Raw genomic sequence first — 19,488 nt, forward strand, 5'->3', positions numbered from 1 at the left:
CTGGCGGGGCGGAGCGGCCGCGGGGGCTGCCGGGGCACGGGTCGGCAGGAGCGGGCTGGCAGCGGCGGCGGGTGGAGGTTACCGTAGGCATGAGGGATAAGGGGGCTGCTGGGCCGGGGGCGTGGTACCGCGGCGGGCTCAGTTCGGGTACTCTCGGGCGGCGGGGAGGGGAGGGGCCGCCCCAGGGCATCTCCTCAGAAAACGCCCGCCCCCGGCGCCCTGCGGAGCTTCGGGCGGGAAAGCACCGCTGGCACCTCTTCCCCGGTCGGAAATGGCCTTTCCCGGGTCGAGCCCCGCTGGGCACCCCCGCAGGAGCCGTGGCAGGGCCGAGCCCGAGCCGTGGGCCCCGTGGAACACCCCCGGAGTACGCAACCACACACACACACACCACACAGGAGTGTTTTTAGTGGGTCGGTGAGGGGCCTTGGGGTCGGAGCTGCCTCCCCCAGACCCCTTCAGTGCCCGGGCCAGCTCCCAGCCATGCTCAGCACAGTGGTCTGCCTGCCTCATGGCGTGGGAAGGCTCGAGTCTTCTTCACACCAGGGATTAGGACAAGGTGGTGCTGGAACCTGTGAGAAACGGGCGCTGGCAAAGCTTGCACAGTGTCGGGTGTTGCCATACAACACTGGGTTAACAAAGGGAAAAAATATTCGGGCTTCTCTTGTGTTTGGGGCGTTCTGGAGGCACGTGCAGTGTTTGTGAAGTGGAATAAAGGGTTATTTGGCGTCATTGTGTTTGATTTCATGATACATACTGTGGCACTTAGCTTGGAGTTACTTCATTTCTCAGTTTGAAACAAGGTTTTGCCTTCATATGTTTTGTACCTTGAACAGTAACAAGAACCTAAGCTGTTTTTTAAAATGTATTCATCATATGTTGTGCTTGTATAGGTGTTTAGTCAGCTTTCAGTAATCTATTCTGATTTCTGCCTACTGTATTTTTCACAAAGCTCTGTTTTACAGGATTTACTGTGTTTACACCTCTGACTTTGGAACAGAAGTTATTCAGCAAAAATGTCAAGGATTGAAAAAATGAGTATCCTCGGAGTGAGGAGTTTTGGGGTAGAAGATAAAGACAAACAAATTATCACTTTCTTTAATCCATTAACTATTTTGGTGGGACCAAATGGTGCAGGAAAAACGGTAAGGCTCACTTTACGTTTGGATTTGAGCTGTAAAGAGGTCTGGAAGGCCTGGAAGAACATGTGAATAATAATTTCTACAGAAAGGTATTAATATTGGAAAAATCATGCTGTTTGCTAGAAATATTGTGTTGTTTAGTGTTATTAGAAAAAATTACTATGTTTTCATGGTACTCAAAAATTAAAATGTTATTTCTCTCTCTTTACATACGTTACTCATTTGTAATTGTTTGGGCTGTTACTGTGGATTTGCCTGTACTCCATCTTGGTTACTCTAAATTTGTCTTTATATACTTCTGTTTTCTTAGACTATCATTGAATGTCTTAAGTACATATCCACTGGTGATTTTCCTCCAGGCACCAAAGGAAAAACATTTGTTCATGATCCAAAGGTAAGGTATAGTGACTAGATGTGTGTTTACTTCTAGATAAAATACTCCACTGCACTTAGGCTGTGAATAAAACAGGGATACTCAAGTTGTAGACCCCCTTTATCTGAAATGAGGAAAAGCAGAGAGCTGGGGGATGATTAGAACATATCCCACAGCTGGAGAGGCACATATTCCATTGGACCTTGAGAAGAATTTCCCTCACTCTGTTTTGTTTTTTTTTTTTTTTGCTTCTCCCAAAGGTTGCAAATGAAACTGACGTTAGAGCTCAGATAAGGTTACAGTTTCGAGATGTCAATGGGGAGCTTGTAGCTGTCCAGCGCTCCATGGTCTGTACCCAGAAAGGCAAGGCTCCAGAATTTAAAACACTGGAATCTGTTATTACTAGAACAAAGTAAGTTGTCAAGTGTTTCTTCTTACTTTGGCATGAAGATAGGTTTTAATTTGGTATATTTTTATGCGTCATATAAGAGAAAATTACATAATGTATTCCTAGCTACTAGTGCTTTTAGATTTTAAAGGTATGTAGTTGCATTACTTTATCTGTTACATTATTGAAAAATCCCACATCTGATAGCCATGGTGTTAAGAAATACATATATCTGTTAACTTGCATATATTTGAAAATTTTATTAGTAATAAGGGTGGTGAGGCACTGGCACAGTTTGTCCAGAGAAGCTGTGGCTTCCCCATTTCTGGAAGTGTTCGAGGTTTCCATCCAGGGTGGATGGTGATTGAAGCAACGTGGTTCTGTGAGTAGCATCCTTGCTCATGGCAGAATGAGATGAGCATTTTCAACCTAAATCATTCCAAGATTCCGTGATTTTAGGATACAGTTTGAAAGTATCATTGTGTGGAGTGTGTAGGCTTTACTTCCTTTAGTACCATTTTCAGTTTCAGATAAGTTTTGGCCCATATTAACTCCTGTCTCCACTGCCCAAGTATGTTCCTTTAACTCGAGCTCTCCTACCCCCTCTGGTGGTTCCTCAGATTCTAATATGTGAAACAGCCTGACTTCAAAAATTGGCAGTGTTAAATGCCTTTGTTAAGAATGGTAATTTTGTACTTAAAAATTGTTAATTGTTAAATTTTGGAATGGGTATGTTAAAATGAGGTTATACTGTGAAAATGCAGTTTGCTTTTTTTCAACTTATTTGGGGATTTTCTTTATCTCCATAGGCATGGTGAGAAAGTCAGTCTGAGTTCCAAGTGTGCTGAAATAGATCGGGAGATGATCAGTGCCCTTGGTGTTTCCAAGTCTGTGCTTAACAATGTCATTTTCTGTCACCAAGAAGAATCCAACTGGCCGTTAAGTGAAGGGAAGGCCCTGAAGCAAAAATTTGATGAGATCTTTTCAGCAACAAGGTTTTTCCCTTTATTGTAATTAAATAAAAACTAAGTAAAAAATGTCTTCTCATAACAGAAATGTTAATAAAAATGTCTAAGACAATGTTTCATACATCAGTATTGCTGTATTGCCAAAGCAGCTGAAGTTTTGCTCTTGTTGAAGGTATATCAAAGCACTCGAAGCTCTGCGTCAGGTACGACTGAAGCAAAGCTTGAAAGTAAAAGAGTGTCAGACAGAACTGAAATATCTAAAACAGAATAAAGAGAAAGCACAGGAAATCCAGGATCATCTCAGCAACAGAGAGGCTCAACTGGCTGCTTCTAAGGAGAATGTAATATCAATTGAGAATCAGCTTGAGCCTCTAAAGGTAATTTCCATGAGGATTATGTTAATATTTTAATGCAAAAGAGTAAAAGAAGTTAAAGTTGGATGAATTTCTTGTTTAAAATCTTGCACTTTTGTATCTAATCATTTGCCCTGCAGCAGAATCAAGCATACCTCAACTCACCTGGCAGATGCTGCTCTAATCTGTAAACAGTCATTGAAGGGTTAAGAGCAGAATTAATATAGTTTGGGTTTTTGTCAATTTAAAATCTCTCTGAAATTTAGCTGATACCTAAAACCATTCTGAGCTATTTAAAACCATTTTTAAGCATCTAAAAGCATCTTAAGCATTAGTTAATGCATTTTAAGCGTTAACTAGAACTTAATGTTCCCTACTTTAAAAATATATTTAGTGAAACTGGAGGTTTTTCATTTAAAATAATTGATTATGGGGTTCATGAACTGATGAGTTGTTTTACTTATCGCATACTTTTGCAGAGCTCTCTGGCAGTAGTTGAACAGAATCTCACAAAAGTAATGAGGTTGGACAATGATGTGAAGGCCCTTGAGAGCAGGAAGCGGCAGATGGAAAAAGATAATCAAGATTTGCAACAGAAGATGGAAAAGGTTGCCTTTATGACAAAAAACTTTGATTATTTTATTTTATCAATCTAAGAAAAACACTTTTCCAGTTTTGTTTGCTGCAGATTTTCCCCCTTATGTCTTATTATAGAAATTCTGCATGTGGGGTCTTAATTCCTTTAATTCTGTTGTGGTTAAAATTATACATTTTTAAAACATCTATAATTGACTTACAAATTTATATGTGGTGCACAGGTTTTTCAAGGAACAGATGAGCAACTAAGGGATAGACACCAGAACCACCAGAGAATAGTGAAGGAGAAGGAGAAGAGGTTGTTGGACTGTAAGCGTGATTTAGACAGAGCCACTAAAGAATGCCAGAGATTTAACAGTGAGAAATCAGAGCTGCTTGTTGAACAAGGTATTTTAGACTTCATTTATAGTCTTGTATGTTTTCTAATGTTATCAAGATCTGAAATGGGCCTACTGATAATTGAAGTGATCTGAATTGGACAAAATTCCTAAAATGTGTATTAGTTTAGGTTCAGCTGCACAAGTGTTGTGTGAGAGTCTTGAAAGTATTGGTGTTTCCTTTTTGGATACACAGTCCTTGATGGATTATGGGAATTTCAGCAAAGCTATAGTAGTTGAGTCACAGAATATACGTTTATATAATATATGTTCAGGCTTTGTTTTTTTATCAGAATAATATTTTTAGTGATTTTAGGGGCTTGCTTTTGCATTACTGATTTATTTAATTAACAAAAAATTAGTTACCTGAAATAGCAATCTCTACCTAAAACTTGTTTTTATTCCATAGCTTTTTGTGTTGTTGAAAAATACTTCAAGATATCAAAGGCTTTTAACTGATTTTGAATCCTAAGCATGTCTTCTGCCTCAGTTTTTGAACATTTATGTCACTTTTTCTTTTTGTGGAGGTCGTCTTCAACTGCAGGCAGATCGTCACCAAGAGCACATTGTGATGAGGGATTCCTTAATTCAGTCTCTGGCAGCACAGCTGGAATTAGAGGGGTTTGAGCGAGCACCTTTCACTGAAAGGAACATTGCCAGATTTCGTGGGTTGGTGAAGGACAGACAGGAGAGAGATACAGAAGCTGCAAATCGTATGATGGTAAGAATTTTGTTGATAAATAGAGTAAGTTTTATGGTCCATTGGTGTTTTATTGGTCCATATGGGTCTTTATGGTGCTGGGAGAAAGTGTTGGTGGGGGGTAACTGAAGCTGACTTTTTTCTAGAATTCTTGCTTATGTGTCATCTGCATCTTTCCATGGAAACGAGTTTTGGAATTAGGAGTGGTCATCAAGGCTACTGAACAGGAGTTTGTCAGATTCTTCTAGCAGTCTTCATGCAGGTGGATCACTGATAAGCTCAGAAACCTGAGGAAGAATTACTGTGGGTGCTGGTTTAAAAATAAACAACTTTTTGTTGAAGTCATGTTCAAAATGGAGTTGCTGTCACAAAATGTTACTGGTATAATGCATTTGCATTTTCGTATTAAAAACATTTCAGCAGATAATTTTGGACAAGTTGTAGCTTTCTCAGTATTTCAGTGTTTTACTGTGGTGAATATTGGCACACTAGTGTGAAAAAGTATTTTAAAATATTTTCCTGTGAAAAAATAATGACTATATTATTGTTGATCTTCTTTCAGAGAGAATTTGCACAGAAAGAAGCAATGAAACAAAAACAGTTAGATGAAATAAGAGACAAGAAAACTGGATTAGAAAGAACTATTGACCTGAAATCAGACATTCAAAATAAGAAACAAGCAGAGCTGAAGAATGTAAAATGTGAATTGCAGCAGTTGGAGGGGTTTTCAGACAGGATTAGTGAGTTGGATGAGGAGATTGGCAAGATGGTAAGTTTGTGTGTAATTGAAAAAATTATAGAAGCTTGAAATAAAAACTTTAGATTTTATCATTACAAAAATATACCAAAACAAATAAACCACCCCACCCCCTTGATGTTTACTCTTTCAGATGTGTTTCTGCCCTTTTGATACCATGTATGCTTTGTCTGTTCAGATAGTGCATCCCTTTAGGGCAGGGTTTGTTCACTACCTTGTTTTTGTACAGGCCACACATAGAATGTGCTGCTTGTGCTAGGTGAGTTGTAAACAGGGTAATAGCACAGCTGGCAACTAGGAGATTTGTTACTCAAATTATTGGGTAAGAAACTTTGAATTGAAAGTTCTATGCTACCTACATTTTTGGAGATTACTTAACTGGACTAGTTGATTGTAAGTGTTTGATCTGATAAAGTTACAAGTGTTTTATGTTCCAGCTGTAAGTGTAAGTAAAGTTACAAGTGTTTTATGTTCCAGCTGAACAGCTCCTTATGCCTTTGGAGCCAAATACTTTATGTTTGTTAGCAGTACATGAATTCTGCTTGACAGTGTTTTTTATAGACTCCTCACTAGGGTAATTCCAAAATTTAATATACAGTAGACACTAAAATACAGAAAATCAAACTAAGTATGAGTGAGCTTCTGCTAAAAGCATGACCATTATGGGGCAGTACTGCATTCCAGGACTGCATCCAGTATCTGCTTGGGGCTTTCCTTGCCCCACACCAATGTCACAGCCTTTGTCCTTTTGCATGTATTATTTACAAATCTTGTATCATTCCTGTAACAGCAACTGATGCTGCTGGCAGGCAGCTGAAGAGGTTTCATCTGTTTCCTTTAGCTAGAACTATATTGATTTTTGTAATTATTGGTGTCTTCTGGGCTTTTATTTTTTGTATAGGAGTATGAGCTGGAGAAGGCTGAGAGGAGCAGCAATGTAGAAACACTGGAACAGGAAGTACAGACTCTGCAAAGTGAGAAAATAAACCTGGACAAAGCTCTTAGGAAGTTGGATCAAGAGATGGAGCAGTTGAATCTACACACCACAACAATTACCCAAATGGAGATGCTGAGGAAAGACAAAGTAATGTTTTTATCAATATCTCATAAGAGAGGGACATGAAACTGACACAAATATTGGAGGGACTGTATATTTTTCAGGTGTTTATCAACAATCAGATGTAGAGCTTCTGTCTGACTTCATAGAAGCTATTATCTTAATATGCATTGATGGTTATAAACCTGAAGGTAGGAAAATTTCATTTGAAATGCTTTATTTCCCTAGGCAGAGAAAGAAGATCAGATTAGAAAAGTAAAGTCAAGACATTCTGACGAACTAACATCATTGCTGGGATACTTTCCCAATAAAAAACAACTTGAGGACTGGCTTCATGGTAAAAATAAAAAGATTAATCAGACAAGGGATGCTCTTGCTAATCTGAAGTAGGTATTAATTTAAACAATTATTTCTCCTCAAGTTTTTATGTAATTACAAATTTAAATGTGGGAGAGTTTAATATATTCAAAGTATTTCTTACTTTAATTCATTAGTGTTTATTTAGGTATCTGCAAAATCAGAGAAAACATCCTGCAGAGTTCCTGTGATACAGAGTTAATACAGTTTGTGCTAGTTAATAAAATCACAATATTTGTAGTGTGTCAAAGGCAGTACTAAAAGCAAGTAGCAAAATAGAGGTCTGGAACATCCTTAGTTGTTTGTACTAATTCTAGCTGAAAGAATATGCCTGGGGCTGGAAATTGCTGGTCTTCTGGTTTTCTTACAAGAGTGGTTAGTGACTATATCCCAAATTCATGTGTGATTACCTGTTCCTGGTTTCGTTTGATTATGTAAAACAATTAGTTAGAGTAGGAAGTTTCTCATCAGTGATCATCTAGGAAACAAAAGGGATTTAAAATTAAACATGCTGTACTTGGAGGAATAAAAAGTTCACACTATAAATTTCCTGAGAATTAGTAAAGAAGACCAGGTGAATAGTTCCAATGTAATTCCAATTTCAGATTACCTTTCCATGGTTTTTGGTTTTGCTTAAACAGTCTAAATCTTTGAGTAATAAAAATGTTTCTGCATTAACATTTCAGCAAGCGACTGGCATCAGTAGAATATGATAAAACTTATGCCAGTAATGAGCTAAAAAAGAAAGAAGCCCAGTTGTCCTTTCATGAAGCAAAACTTTTTGATGTTTGTGGAAGTCAAGATTTTGACAGTGACCTGAACAAACTTCAAGATGAAATTGAAAAAAATTCCAAGCAGCGAGGTAAAGTCATGTATAGCTTTACTTTTTTCCCTGAAATACTAATTTAGCTGATTATGCACTGTTTATTCAACATGAGTCTTCTGTTTGTTTTTCACCCAGCTGTGCTTGCTGGAGCCACTGCAATTTATTCACAGTTCATTACACAACTGACAGAGGAGAACCAGTCTTGTTGTCCAGTTTGCCAAAGAGCTTTTCAGACAGAAGCTGAACTGCAAGATGTCATTAGTGATCTGCAGTCTAAACTGCGCCTTGCCCCAGACAAACTGAAGTCAACAGAGTCTGAGCTTAAAAGAAAGGAGAAAAAACGTGATGAAATGATGAGTCTTAAACCACTGCGGTAAAGTACTTAGGAAACCATCTGGTTACAGGCTGTTTTCTCTCAAATGTGTGGGGTTTGATTATAAAAAAACATGAAGACATCAAGGAAGCTTCATCCTAGGGCTGGTTAATTAATTTCAAAATGTCATTGTTGGGATGAATATTTTGAGAGAATTTGAGAATATGAGCATAGAGCTTTCCTTCACAAGAGGGCACTCTTGTTTAATGCTTTGTACCTTCTCCTTAACTTCCTGTAATGAAGTTAAAAACCAAAAGAGATTTTGTTTGCTGGTTTGTGTAATCTCACCTAAAATGAGGGATATATTCTCTTAGCTGGATCTGTAACATAAGCTTATTTAAGTGTGAGCAAGGTTAAGGTGATACTATTTTAGCTAAATTTAGTCTTCCCCTACTAAATCATATCACAGATTTTGTGATCTTGAACGTCTTCAATTTATGCTGCTGTTTCTGACCAAGGAAATTTTAGCTGTTTATCTTTTATTTAAGGCAAACTGTAATTGAACTCCAAGATAAGGAAATTCCAGACCTGAGGAGCAAGATCCAGAATGCAAACAGAGATTTAACTGGCCTGAAGGGTGAGATAGAAGAACAGGAATCACTCCTCCAGACAGCTTTGTCTGAGGAAGAAGGTGCCAAAGCATGTTTACAGGATATAAGTCTGATGGAAAGGTATCAGGTATGCTTTGGTAACTTTTTTAATATATAGAATGATATTCACTTGCATTTAAATATGTGGTTACTCAGTAATATGACAAAACTTTGAGGTCCTTATTTTAAAATACTTCCAAAGACAGTATAACATAGGTCATCTTGTACTAAAAAAATTTCAATTTACAAAAGTTTTTTGGTTTTTCAAGGACCACAGAGTCCCTTGAGTTCTGATTCAGTTCTGTGCTATATGAACTGAAAAAAGGTGTAATCTAGAGCTGAGCACAACCACAGGTACACCAAAGTGGTTTTGGTCCTCATAGTAATGATAGGTCATCGTATTCCCAGCATCTCACGTGTGTTTCCTGGTTCTGTGCCATCTGAATATATGGTAAAGGGAAAGAGGAATCCTGCACTTTTAATTATTCTGGCATAGGAGACTGTTTTGGGCAGTCTTCATGCTTTTATTACCAACATAATGTCTTTGCTTGACTGAGAACCTTCAGAGGAGCAATTAGGGAACCTGGGGCCAGGTAAAGGACTGAGAGCATTTCACAAGGTGGAGATGTCAGCATCTCCTGAGGCTCCAACAATTCCAGTGTTGCAGGGACAGATTGCACATGGAACTGTCCTGGAGTGGGCTGGGGATGTTAAAGGCCTGTGCATCCTTATTGACTGATTGCACCCACAATCAGGAATTCCAGTTCCTAGCAGCTGACATAACCCTGCTGCTAATGATGTGACATTGCTCTACAAGAGAAGGTAAATTTGAACCTCTTGTTCCTCAAGCCCTGGTCTTGTTCTTATGTGACAAAGGTGAAAAAATGCATTTTTCATCACTAATGCAGTAGTAATGGTACTTTTCCTCATACTTTCAGACTGATATTAGGGATGTTGAACGAAAAATTGCTCAGCAGGAGGCTAAGCTGCTAGGTGTTGATTTAAGTAGAACTGTGCTACAAGTAAGCCAAGAAAAACAAGAGAAGAAACACTTGTGGGATACAGGTAGGTCCTACAAACCTGTTATTTAATTTTTATACTAAAAATAATGTTCCAAAGTTCTTGCCATTAAAATTTTAGTTTACTTATTTTATGTTCTCAGATAACTGTATTCTCCTAGTTCATTGTTGTTGGTTTTTGGAGTCATACCAGCTTAATTTAGAGATAAATTTTCATCTCCAAGGATTACAATAATGGTTTTAATAACAGATCGACTCTGTTTTCATCTGTAGTTACTGGTAAAATTGAGTTAAATCAAAAACTCAAGCAGGACCAGCAAAGCCAGATTCAGCAGCTGAAGAGTGCAGTGAATGAACTGAAAGCAGAGAAGCTGCAGATTGTCAGCCGCATGCAGCGGCGCCGGCAGCTGGAGGAGCAGACTGTGGAGTTAACCACTGAGGTTCAGTCCTTATGCAGAGAGATCAAGGTGAGAATTTCTCTTTAATTGTCTAATGCTTAGCTTTGCTGGCCTTGAAATAAAAAATAATAATCTTGTCATACTTAATATTGTCTCTAGTACTAGATAATGGGATGGACTTTTAATGTTTGTCCTGTGCTGCTGTTGTGTATCTTTGGGAATTTCCAGAACTTTTTAAATACGTATTTTCACATTTCCTTTTTTTAATACACACAATAGAGAAATGAGTAGCCACATTACTTTTTTACTGCTTGAAAAATTATTGATCTTTACCAGAATGCAAAAATAAAAGCTACTTTTTCCAACTACTTTTCAGGAAGCAAAAGAACAGGTACTTCCTTTGCATTCAACATTAGAGAAATTGCAGCAGGAGAAGGAGGAACTAGTGAATAAAAGGACTGCAAGTAATAAAGAAACACAAGAGAAGGTTTGTTTCCTCTCGGCATAGATGTGAAATAGGATTAGATACTGTTTTTCAGTCATGGATGGAAGCTGTGGTACTGAGTTTCCTTTTAGGAAACATCAATGATTCCAGGAGGTGCTTTAGATTGATAAATTGTTTAGGGAGGAAAAGGAACGTGTCAGTCAGGACATGAACTCAATTGTAATTAACTTTTGGCAGTCTTAAAAAAAGACTTCTTGGGACATTTGATGATATTTAGTGGTTGATGGCATTTAAAAGCCCTTCCTAATAGACCCAAGAGTAACAACAAGGATGACCATCACCCATCCTTGCCAAGAGACACACTGGTTCTTCCCAAGTTAAGTGGTCCTCATTCATTTTGGGAAACATTTTCATGCTTATAAGAAGTACTGGGATTTTAGAAGCTGAAGATTTTATTAGGAAGCTAAAGGGAGTTACAATAAGGACTTGTATTTTGGCAGTAGTGGTATCCAGTATCTTTGACACAGAGCATATCTGTTCTTGGACATAAGACCGTACTTCATTTGAAATCTTTTCTCTGCAGATGAATGGCATAAATGAGAAAATTAAAGATATAAATAAGTACATGAAAGAAATTGAAAACTATATTCAACAAGGAAAAGAAGAATATAAAAAGGTAATATAAAAAACAGTCAATAAAATTTAGTATCGAAAGTACTTTTGGTTTTAAATCATATACCATTTTCTTAATATTTCTTTAGCAAAAGGAGTCTGAACTTGATGAAGTAAATTCTCGTTTGGCTGCCTGTGAGAAACAGAAGGAAAAGATAAGTAAAGAGATGGAAATGACCCGACAAGATATTGACACTCAGAAGGTGGATATATTGTTTAAAGTATACTTGACATAGTTGAAATAAGTCCTAGTTTTGGTTTGTCTGCCTATGTCTGTAATGGTGTTAAATTAGCTTTCTCTTGAGCTGTTTGATCAGTTGTGAGTCAGGATAGCTGCTATACATGCATTAGGCTGAAAATAGTCTTGAGATTTGTATGTGCAAATTTAAAACCTTTAAATTATTTATCTCTATTATCTTAAGGCATTTGTAAGAGTTAAGTCTGGTGGGATAATAGTCAGCATTTTCAGGAGTATCTTTATGTGGAGGATACCTGCCTTTATAACTAAAGTACAAACTGCAGGTACCAAAAGTTGCTTGCTACTCCAGATTTATCATGTACTTTAAATTCCTGTGTATATGTTTCAAATATTGCTTATATTCCTTATAGGAAATATGTTTTTCCCCATTCTACCCCTTCAGTTACTGTCTACTCTTGTATAACTGCAATTAGGGGGCTTGGTTTAATCTCATCCTTAGTTAAAACTAATTGTCCTGGTTGAAACATGGATTAATATTCTCAAAAATAATCACTCTAGTGTTCACTTGTGACAGTAAACACTGCTAAGTGTTATTGCAGATTGAAGGACGAAATAATACTGCTAATTTCAATTTTGTTCTATTTCTAGGACAAGGTAAGTTCTCACTGATAATTTTTGTTGTTGTCAATTATTTTATGCTTGCAGCATGTTTCAGAGTTGAGCAGAACTGATGCATTGTAGTTAATAACCAACATCCTGAAACATTATACAATTTCTTTCTTTGGAGCTAGATACAGGAAAGGTGGTTGGAGGATAATCTCACTTTGAGGAAGCGGAATGAAGAGCTAAAAGAAGTTGAAGACAATATAAAACAACTTATGAAGCAGATGGGAGAAATGAAAGTTCCCCAGATGAAAAAGTAAGCACCTTCAAAACAGAATGGTGTGCTTTGCACAAGAATTCATTTAACATCTGAATGTTGTAGTCACTGTGTTTTAGTGTGTCCTGGTCCTCTTTTCCCCCCATTCATGCAGACCACTTCCTCCTTCACACCTGTGTTTGTTTCATATCCCTTTGACAGCAGTGAAAATGACTCAGTGAAATTATACAGTGCTTCAGGGTAGAAACAGAGATATCTCATCATACCTGTTCCAGTCCAGTCCTCTTCATGATGTTTACTGAGAAATCCACATTTAATTCATTCATGCTTCTGAATGAGAGTATTTAGTTTTTATTTTCAGTCTGCTCACTTAGTTCCCAGCAGCAAATTTTATGTTTACTTCAGTAGTTTAGTAATAATTGCTTAGATAATAAACACTTTTGAAAAGTAATTACCCCCTTGCTGGTTCTTGAATGTGTGATATTGATTTAGTATGCTAGAGTTTGTGCAATAATAAATCTTATTTTGCTCAGTATCCATCTATAAAATTAAATTATTTTTGTTTCTATATATAGCACTTTATCATTTGAACTTGACAACTTTCTTCTCCCACTCAGAATAATGATTAGAATATGTTCTTAACAAACTTAAAACTATTTTTATTTCAATAATGTTGTCATTACAGTGGCATTAGTACTATAATTTTAACTGTGGCTGACTTTATAGATATGATACAATGAGCTGTTGTCTAACATAAAGTCAGAATTAGAATCCTGATTAAAAAACTGAAACACTAGTACAAATAAATGCGAAATACTTGTGTATCAATTATGGTTTCACAGTGACCAAAAACATTTGGAAGAGAAAATAGAATCTCTGAAAAGGAACCATCATGTTGCACTTGGCCGCCAGCGTGGGTTTGAAGAGGAGATTGTTCGCTTTAGAAAGGAGCTCAGAGAGCCACAATTCAAAGATGCAGAAGAAAAATACAGGGACATGATGATTGTCATGAGAACAACAGAGCTGGTGAACAAAGATCTGGACCTTTATTACAAGGCTCTTGATAAGTAAGTGTTGTCAAATGAGGGTGATTCTTAAATATTTGCATCTTTATTAGTGTTGATAACCTTGATTTAAAAGCAGCTTTCAGTTTCAGGCTTCCATGTTAACTTAGAGTAAATTGAAATTATTCCTTGAGATATATAATTTCTCTTTTTAAATTCTGGCATTTAAATATTAAGAAAGCATAACAAGGTATAACTTCTTGAGTAAATTAATGAAACTGTATTGGAAATTGCAAAGGATTGATTGGCGTGATGTAGGAAATTTGTATGTTAATGTCTATAATGTACATATATTACATGCATTGATGGTAATAATTGCAATTTAATGCAGTCATAGATAAATCTGATATTTGTATTCCCAATTCTCTGAAAGACTTACTTGGAGTTTTGGTTGTACATGTTAGGACTTAAATTTGCAGTGTAGCAATAGGAGAGAGATAAGGACAGTTGAAATTGATGTTTAAATCCTTTATTTTTAACCTGAGCCCTTCTACTTCCATTTATATAGCAATATATTTTTTTACTATCTTCTGGTAATATCTGAACATTATTAAGATATGCCAGGTTTGCCATGGCATTTTCTCAGGTAAATAATTGTCTTTTAAAGAATATTACAATGTAAAGGTTTTTTTTTTTTTCCCCTTTTCTAGTGTGGGTGGTTTTGTGCTTTTATTAAAGAAAGTAAGATCTTAAGAAGCAGGTCTGGCATTTGATGGGAAGTGTTGCAAGTTTGTTCTTGTTCCTGTTTCCTCTGGAAGCTTGTTTGCTAGTCTTGCACTGACTGGGCAAAAATTGCATCTCAAAATTGATAACCATATACAAAATAAAACATGTGGTTCCTTAAAATCCCTGTTTGTTTGGTTATAATGATGGAATAGCAGTGAACAACTGGATGGACAGTGGGAGAGGATTTTGGAATCAGTGGATACATTTCAGGAAACAGAAAACTGGTGCTCAGTGGCAGAAAGAGAAATATTAAGAATAAAAAAAGAGGAAGAAACATTTTGGCCAATCCTCAATACACCCATGTCTTGAATAAAGTATGGACTTTTGGGCTTCTGTTTAGAAGGGCTTCCTAGTGCTAGAAAAAGGAGCACAGAAGAGTAATTATGTGGTTGAGGATACAGCATAATGGTCAAGAAGAGAAACAAAATAAATGAGAACTTTCCAAGTTGAAAGGACATTTTAGAGGAGCCCTGTTCTAAAGTGTTTTGATAATAGCATTAAATAAACATAATATTAGAATGTAAGCTAATCCAAAATTTATTGTGTGAAGGTCTAAGTTGTTCAGAGTGTGTATAAGTCTTCCCTTTCAGTTGTAATGGAAATGCACTCCAAGAACTTCCTTTTTAGAATTTTTTTGTATGGTATCAAATCATCTATTGTTTCTATTTAAGGCTAAACAGGAAAACAGTCTTGTAATTTCAAGAAAAATAGATAAGCGTCACTTAGCAGTAATCGTCTGAAAAATCAGCGAGACAAAATGTTAACTCTAATGGCCAAAGCTGTATCTGCAGCTGGGAAAACTAACATTTTGGGTGTTCCATGCTATCAGATGATCTTTATTGACTCTATTTAGAGATTTATGATAAATAGTGATGAGGAATGCATTCTTGGGGTTAAGTAAATAGTTGAAAACACTTCATTTTTGCTTAACAAAACCTATTAGGGTTGATACCTCAGTGTTCCCCAGAACAGGTGGAAGAGCAAAGGTAGAAAAAGCATATGTAAAAGTCCATTCAGAAGGATATTTTATTTCCACCACATTTTTTGAAAGAAGATATTATCATAAAGTGAGCATATTTTTCATTATAGAGTAGCTTTTCTGTAAAAAGCCAAGTTAGGAATGTCCTTCTCTGAATGTTTTGTAAGATTCCATCTTTAAATGAACTAAAGTCATGCTACTATGTTAACCAGAGAAATGGAATTAAAAATTATTAGTGATATCCTGTGTTACTCTTGCTGCTGAACAGCAAAATAGATCTTGTGATAATACCTGTTTGGGTAACTACAAATTATATTCTCAATAAGAATTCTGTGCTCTGAGGAGACTTCAGGTTCTCCTTTCCTGCTGTTGTTTGCCCTGTTGGCAGACTGTGCCAAAAAGTAACACTCTTGTTCTGGAAAGCTTATCAGATTTATCTTCTTGGTGTCAGGCTGAAAGTAAACCTCACACATAAATCATAAATCTCTTAAAAACTCAGGTAAAGTCATTCTCCATTGAGTGACTGCAAATATATTTGTTGTCATTGCTTTCCTACTTCTTAAAACTGAGCTGTTTGTGAGCATAGAATTATTTATGTAGTGACGTGTTGTTACTCTCTAGGTACTTCTCTGTACAAAATAAACTAGTATTTTCTATATTTTTAGTAAAAGTATTAAGGGAATGGAAAGGGAGCTGCCACCTGCCTTAAAGTCCCTAATAGCCCATAGCAGTCCATGGTTGCATCTCTTAACAGTTTACATTTTTTGCTGTTTTTTAGAGCAATAATGACATTTCATAGCATGAAAATGGAAGAAATTAATAAAATCATTCGGGACCTGTGGCGAAGCATTTACAGAGGACAAGGTATGTAATAATTTTTTTAAATTCTACCCATATGTTTCCATTTGATATTGAGCACTGCATATGGAAGAGTGTTTGTTCGAAAGATGGGAAATATCTTGTTCCATTCTAAAGGCTTGATCTGTTCTTCAGCACTATCATCTTTTAATTGCACATTATATAGTAACTTGCAAGTAGAGTTAATTTTCACTTTTATGTGTCCAAACCTGTCCAAAGGTTAGGTTTCTTTGACACAGGGACTGTGCATGAGTTCATTCCTTCCAGTTTGGAAAAGTCAGTTTCCAAGATGGATCTATCAGCGGGAGTTCTGAATGGAATTTTTATTGTTACTAACTATACATCTCATCTCCCACTAATCCTATGATGTTTTTCAAGAATTTTGATAATGTTTGAACTATCTCCTTCCCATTTTCAGATATTGAATATATAGAAATTCGCTCTGATGCAGATGAAAATGTCTCAGCCACTGACAAAAGAAGAAATTACAATTACAGGGTAGTAATGGTGAAGGGAGATACAGCGCTGGATATGCGAGGAAGATGTAGTGCTGGGCAAAAGGTAAAGGCTCTTTATCTTCAGTACACAATAACAGGGATTCTGAAAACTGACTCAAGTGAATGCAGAGGACTCAAGTGACCAAAGAACAGGCAGCTCCAACTCTAATTTATTATTGTGTACAACTTCTCTTCGCTCTGTCTGCATGTTACACAATATAGGACTCAACATCTGAACCCTGCTTTGGGCACTAGGCTTATGCCTTGCAGGAGTGAAGGCTTTGACTTCCCTCTATCCTCAAGTTCAGGTCCTCCCTCCCATTTTGTCTCTTCCTGGTTATCACTGAGGTTACCTCAACTGCAGCTCTATTGATTTGCTTCCCTTTTTTTTTTTTTTTCTTTCTAAGTCCTTGGTCTTTTTGCTGCTGCATCTACTTCTAAGTTGATTGGACCTCTCTCTCTTCCTCCAAGTTATGCTGCTTTTACCTGCTGCTGACTATAACCTTTCAGTTCATGTCACCAATATCACACCTAGCCATACTTCGCATTTCCTCCTGTGCTGTCAGCCTGCAGCAATGTGGTCTGCCCATTCAGCTTCAGGAACACACGCTGGCCAAGTGGCCTGATGACACACCAGCTGTGACAATACCTGTGGGCAGAGGTTGATCACAGTTAATCACACTCACACATGCTGAGGGTTGTTTCCACCTGTCTGTTCTATTAAATGTGTCCTCTCCTAGAGCAGTTAAGGATGTTGCGTTAGAGTCCTATGTAAATGAGAGTGAAACCTGAACAAGTTCCTTAGCTGAAATTCTGAGAATTCTTCTTTAATCACGAAATGTGATGCCAGCAGTCATGATAATTGGAAATATTTTTGGCAGCAGTTTCCATTGTGTGTTCTATAATTTTTAGTAGTTCAGAGGATCTTGTAAATGTGATTATGCATGTTGATGAAAAACTAACATAGAAGGTGGTAAATCCTACTGTCTTCCATTTGAGTAAGAAGTCAGGAGTTCAGTACCTCAAACATGTAGTAATATGCAAACAAATTTCCACCTGCTGCAGTGGGGTGGGCTCAAGCAGAGTGTAGCAGTAATGTCAATGGCAGTGTCACAGCATCTTTACCTCAGATTAGAGTCTTTACTTCCACTGTCTCCTGAATTTTGAGTGCTTCTTTGTAGAGTCAATCTTTGAATTCAAAGTAGAAGTTTCAATGTAGTTTTTCAGTAATTGGTTACTGTCATTGTGTGAACCGTCAGCACATTGTTCTGTAAACTTCCATCATGATTTGTAATGGCATTAAAAACAGGTTCTTATGTGTGGATCCTCTTTAAACAGTTTGAAGCTTGATATTTTTTTGTGTTTTTTCCTTTCCCTCAGGTGCTTGCTTCTCTAATCATTCGTCTTGCTCTAGCAGAAACATTCTGTCTCAACTGTGGCATTCTGGCCCTGGACGAGCCCACAACCAACCTTGACCGAGAAAACATCGAGTCCCTGGCACATGCCCTGGTGGAGTAAGTGAGCTCTCCTTGTGGTGCTTAACAATGGGTATTTTTCAATACCCATTTGGCAGTAGTGAATTATACTTTAAGCTGGCACATTTTAGATTCCCTCTCTATCTTGGAAAAAAAAAAGGTGTTTCTTACATAATTTGAGGGTTTTTTTAATATGGGTAAAAAGAGTCAGTAATCAGATTACTCAATGGTTCATGTCATTCATTATCAATAATGAAATATCTTTGTGCTATTTATTTGCAAATTCTCTGATGCTAGCATGGGATTTAGGTAAATGCACAGTCAATAATATCTGTTAAATTATCTGTAAAATTGTAGGATAATAAAGAGCCGCTTACACCAACGCAACTTTCAGCTTCTGGTGATAACTCACGATGAAGATTTTGTTGAACTTCTGGGCCGTTCTGAGTATGTGGAAACATTCTACAGGATAAAGAAGAACATTGACCAGTGCTCTGAGATCATGAAATGCAGTGTCAGCTCTCTAGGCTCCTATGTTCATTAGAATGCCAAGTAATTACATACTATGGATAACCTAGCTTGATACATTATACACTGCCTGACTTGATAGAGCTCAGGGTAGGTGTCTGAGAATGTAGTTCATATCATATTCTGTTGAAGATCTATAAAAATTTTAGCCAGTCTAAAACTGTGAGACTTTTAAACTTCTTACCTTTCTATATATTTCTGTACCTGGGCTTAGGAATCACCATAATTTGAAATAATTCAAATGAATACCACACAGTTAAATTTTGATGTATTTTATGCTTGAGAAGTGAAAATAAAGTTGTGATATTCTTTGTGCATGGGCTGTGGGAAAAGTTGCACAAGTTGCAGATTCTCTGGAATAGCTGCAGCTCTGCCTGGGGAATATGGCTTGCTCTCCACCTCTGGCAAGGTCAGCACTGATGGGAGCTACTTTGATTGAAGGTACCCATTGCTACCACCTAATCTACCCAAAACTGACAAGCTGCAAAGAGAACTTTTACAACTTTCTCTACCAGGTAACCTAACTGGCTGTTCAAAGACAGAATCTTCCCCAAGTCAATTTTACTTCATAATAAAGCAAAGGCCCATCTCTTACCAGAAGAATGAGTTCTCTGCTCAGTGTGTTATGTTCTGATTGTTCATGGCAGTGTCTGTAAATAGGAAAATGGAACCTAAGTGGCACAGAGATTTAGTGTGGATGCTGAGCTTGGCCTGCCCTGCTCTGAGTTCTTCCTGAAGCTCTTGTCTTTGGTGTGACAACAGCCCTGCAGCTTGGCAGCCCCAGGGACCCTGCTTCTCAGTGGGAGTGACAATGGAAAGCCAGAAGGGTGGCCTGATCAGCAAGAGTCCTGAGGGTTGCACAAACCATGCCTTGCTGCTTCTGTAGCCATACA

The 19,488-nt window shown here is 37.4% G+C and overlaps 1 protein-coding gene across 3 annotated transcripts; it reads left to right on the forward strand.

The window, feature by feature from the left end:
* Window positions 1–16: 16 nt before the first annotated feature.
* Window positions 17–19,198, forward strand: RAD50 (RAD50 double strand break repair protein). Of its 3 annotated transcripts, none has more exons than XM_015642184.1 (26): window positions 17–77; window positions 963–1,142; window positions 1,450–1,533; window positions 1,773–1,924; window positions 2,710–2,895; window positions 3,041–3,245; window positions 3,701–3,829; window positions 4,040–4,205; window positions 4,723–4,916; window positions 5,458–5,664; window positions 6,554–6,736; window positions 6,938–7,095; window positions 7,753–7,928; window positions 8,028–8,265; window positions 8,754–8,943; window positions 9,794–9,920; window positions 10,148–10,341; window positions 10,649–10,759; window positions 11,301–11,393; window positions 11,479–11,592; window positions 12,380–12,507; window positions 13,311–13,535; window positions 16,016–16,101; window positions 16,514–16,656; window positions 17,973–18,106; window positions 18,425–19,198. In XM_015642184.1, exons 2-26 carry the CDS (start codon window positions 1,014–1,016, stop codon window positions 18,609–18,611), a joined length of 3,939 nt encoding a protein of 1,312 aa, XP_015497670.1. In that variant the 5' UTR covers window positions 17–77; window positions 963–1,013; the 3' UTR covers window positions 18,612–19,198. The 3 variants fall into 3 exon arrangements, with proteins under 3 accessions (XP_015497670.1, XP_015497672.1, XP_015497671.1); XM_015642186.3 differs by having other exon boundaries at window positions 51–83; XM_015642185.3 differs by lacking the exon at window positions 17–77 and having other exon boundaries at window positions 380–1,142.
* The last annotated feature ends 290 nt before the right edge of the window (window positions 19,199–19,488 follow it).

This window comes from Parus major, chromosome 13 (assembly GCF_001522545.3).
Source record: "Parus major isolate Abel chromosome 13, Parus_major1.1, whole genome shotgun sequence".
Taxonomy (NCBI): Eukaryota; Metazoa; Chordata; class Aves; order Passeriformes; family Paridae; genus Parus; species Parus major.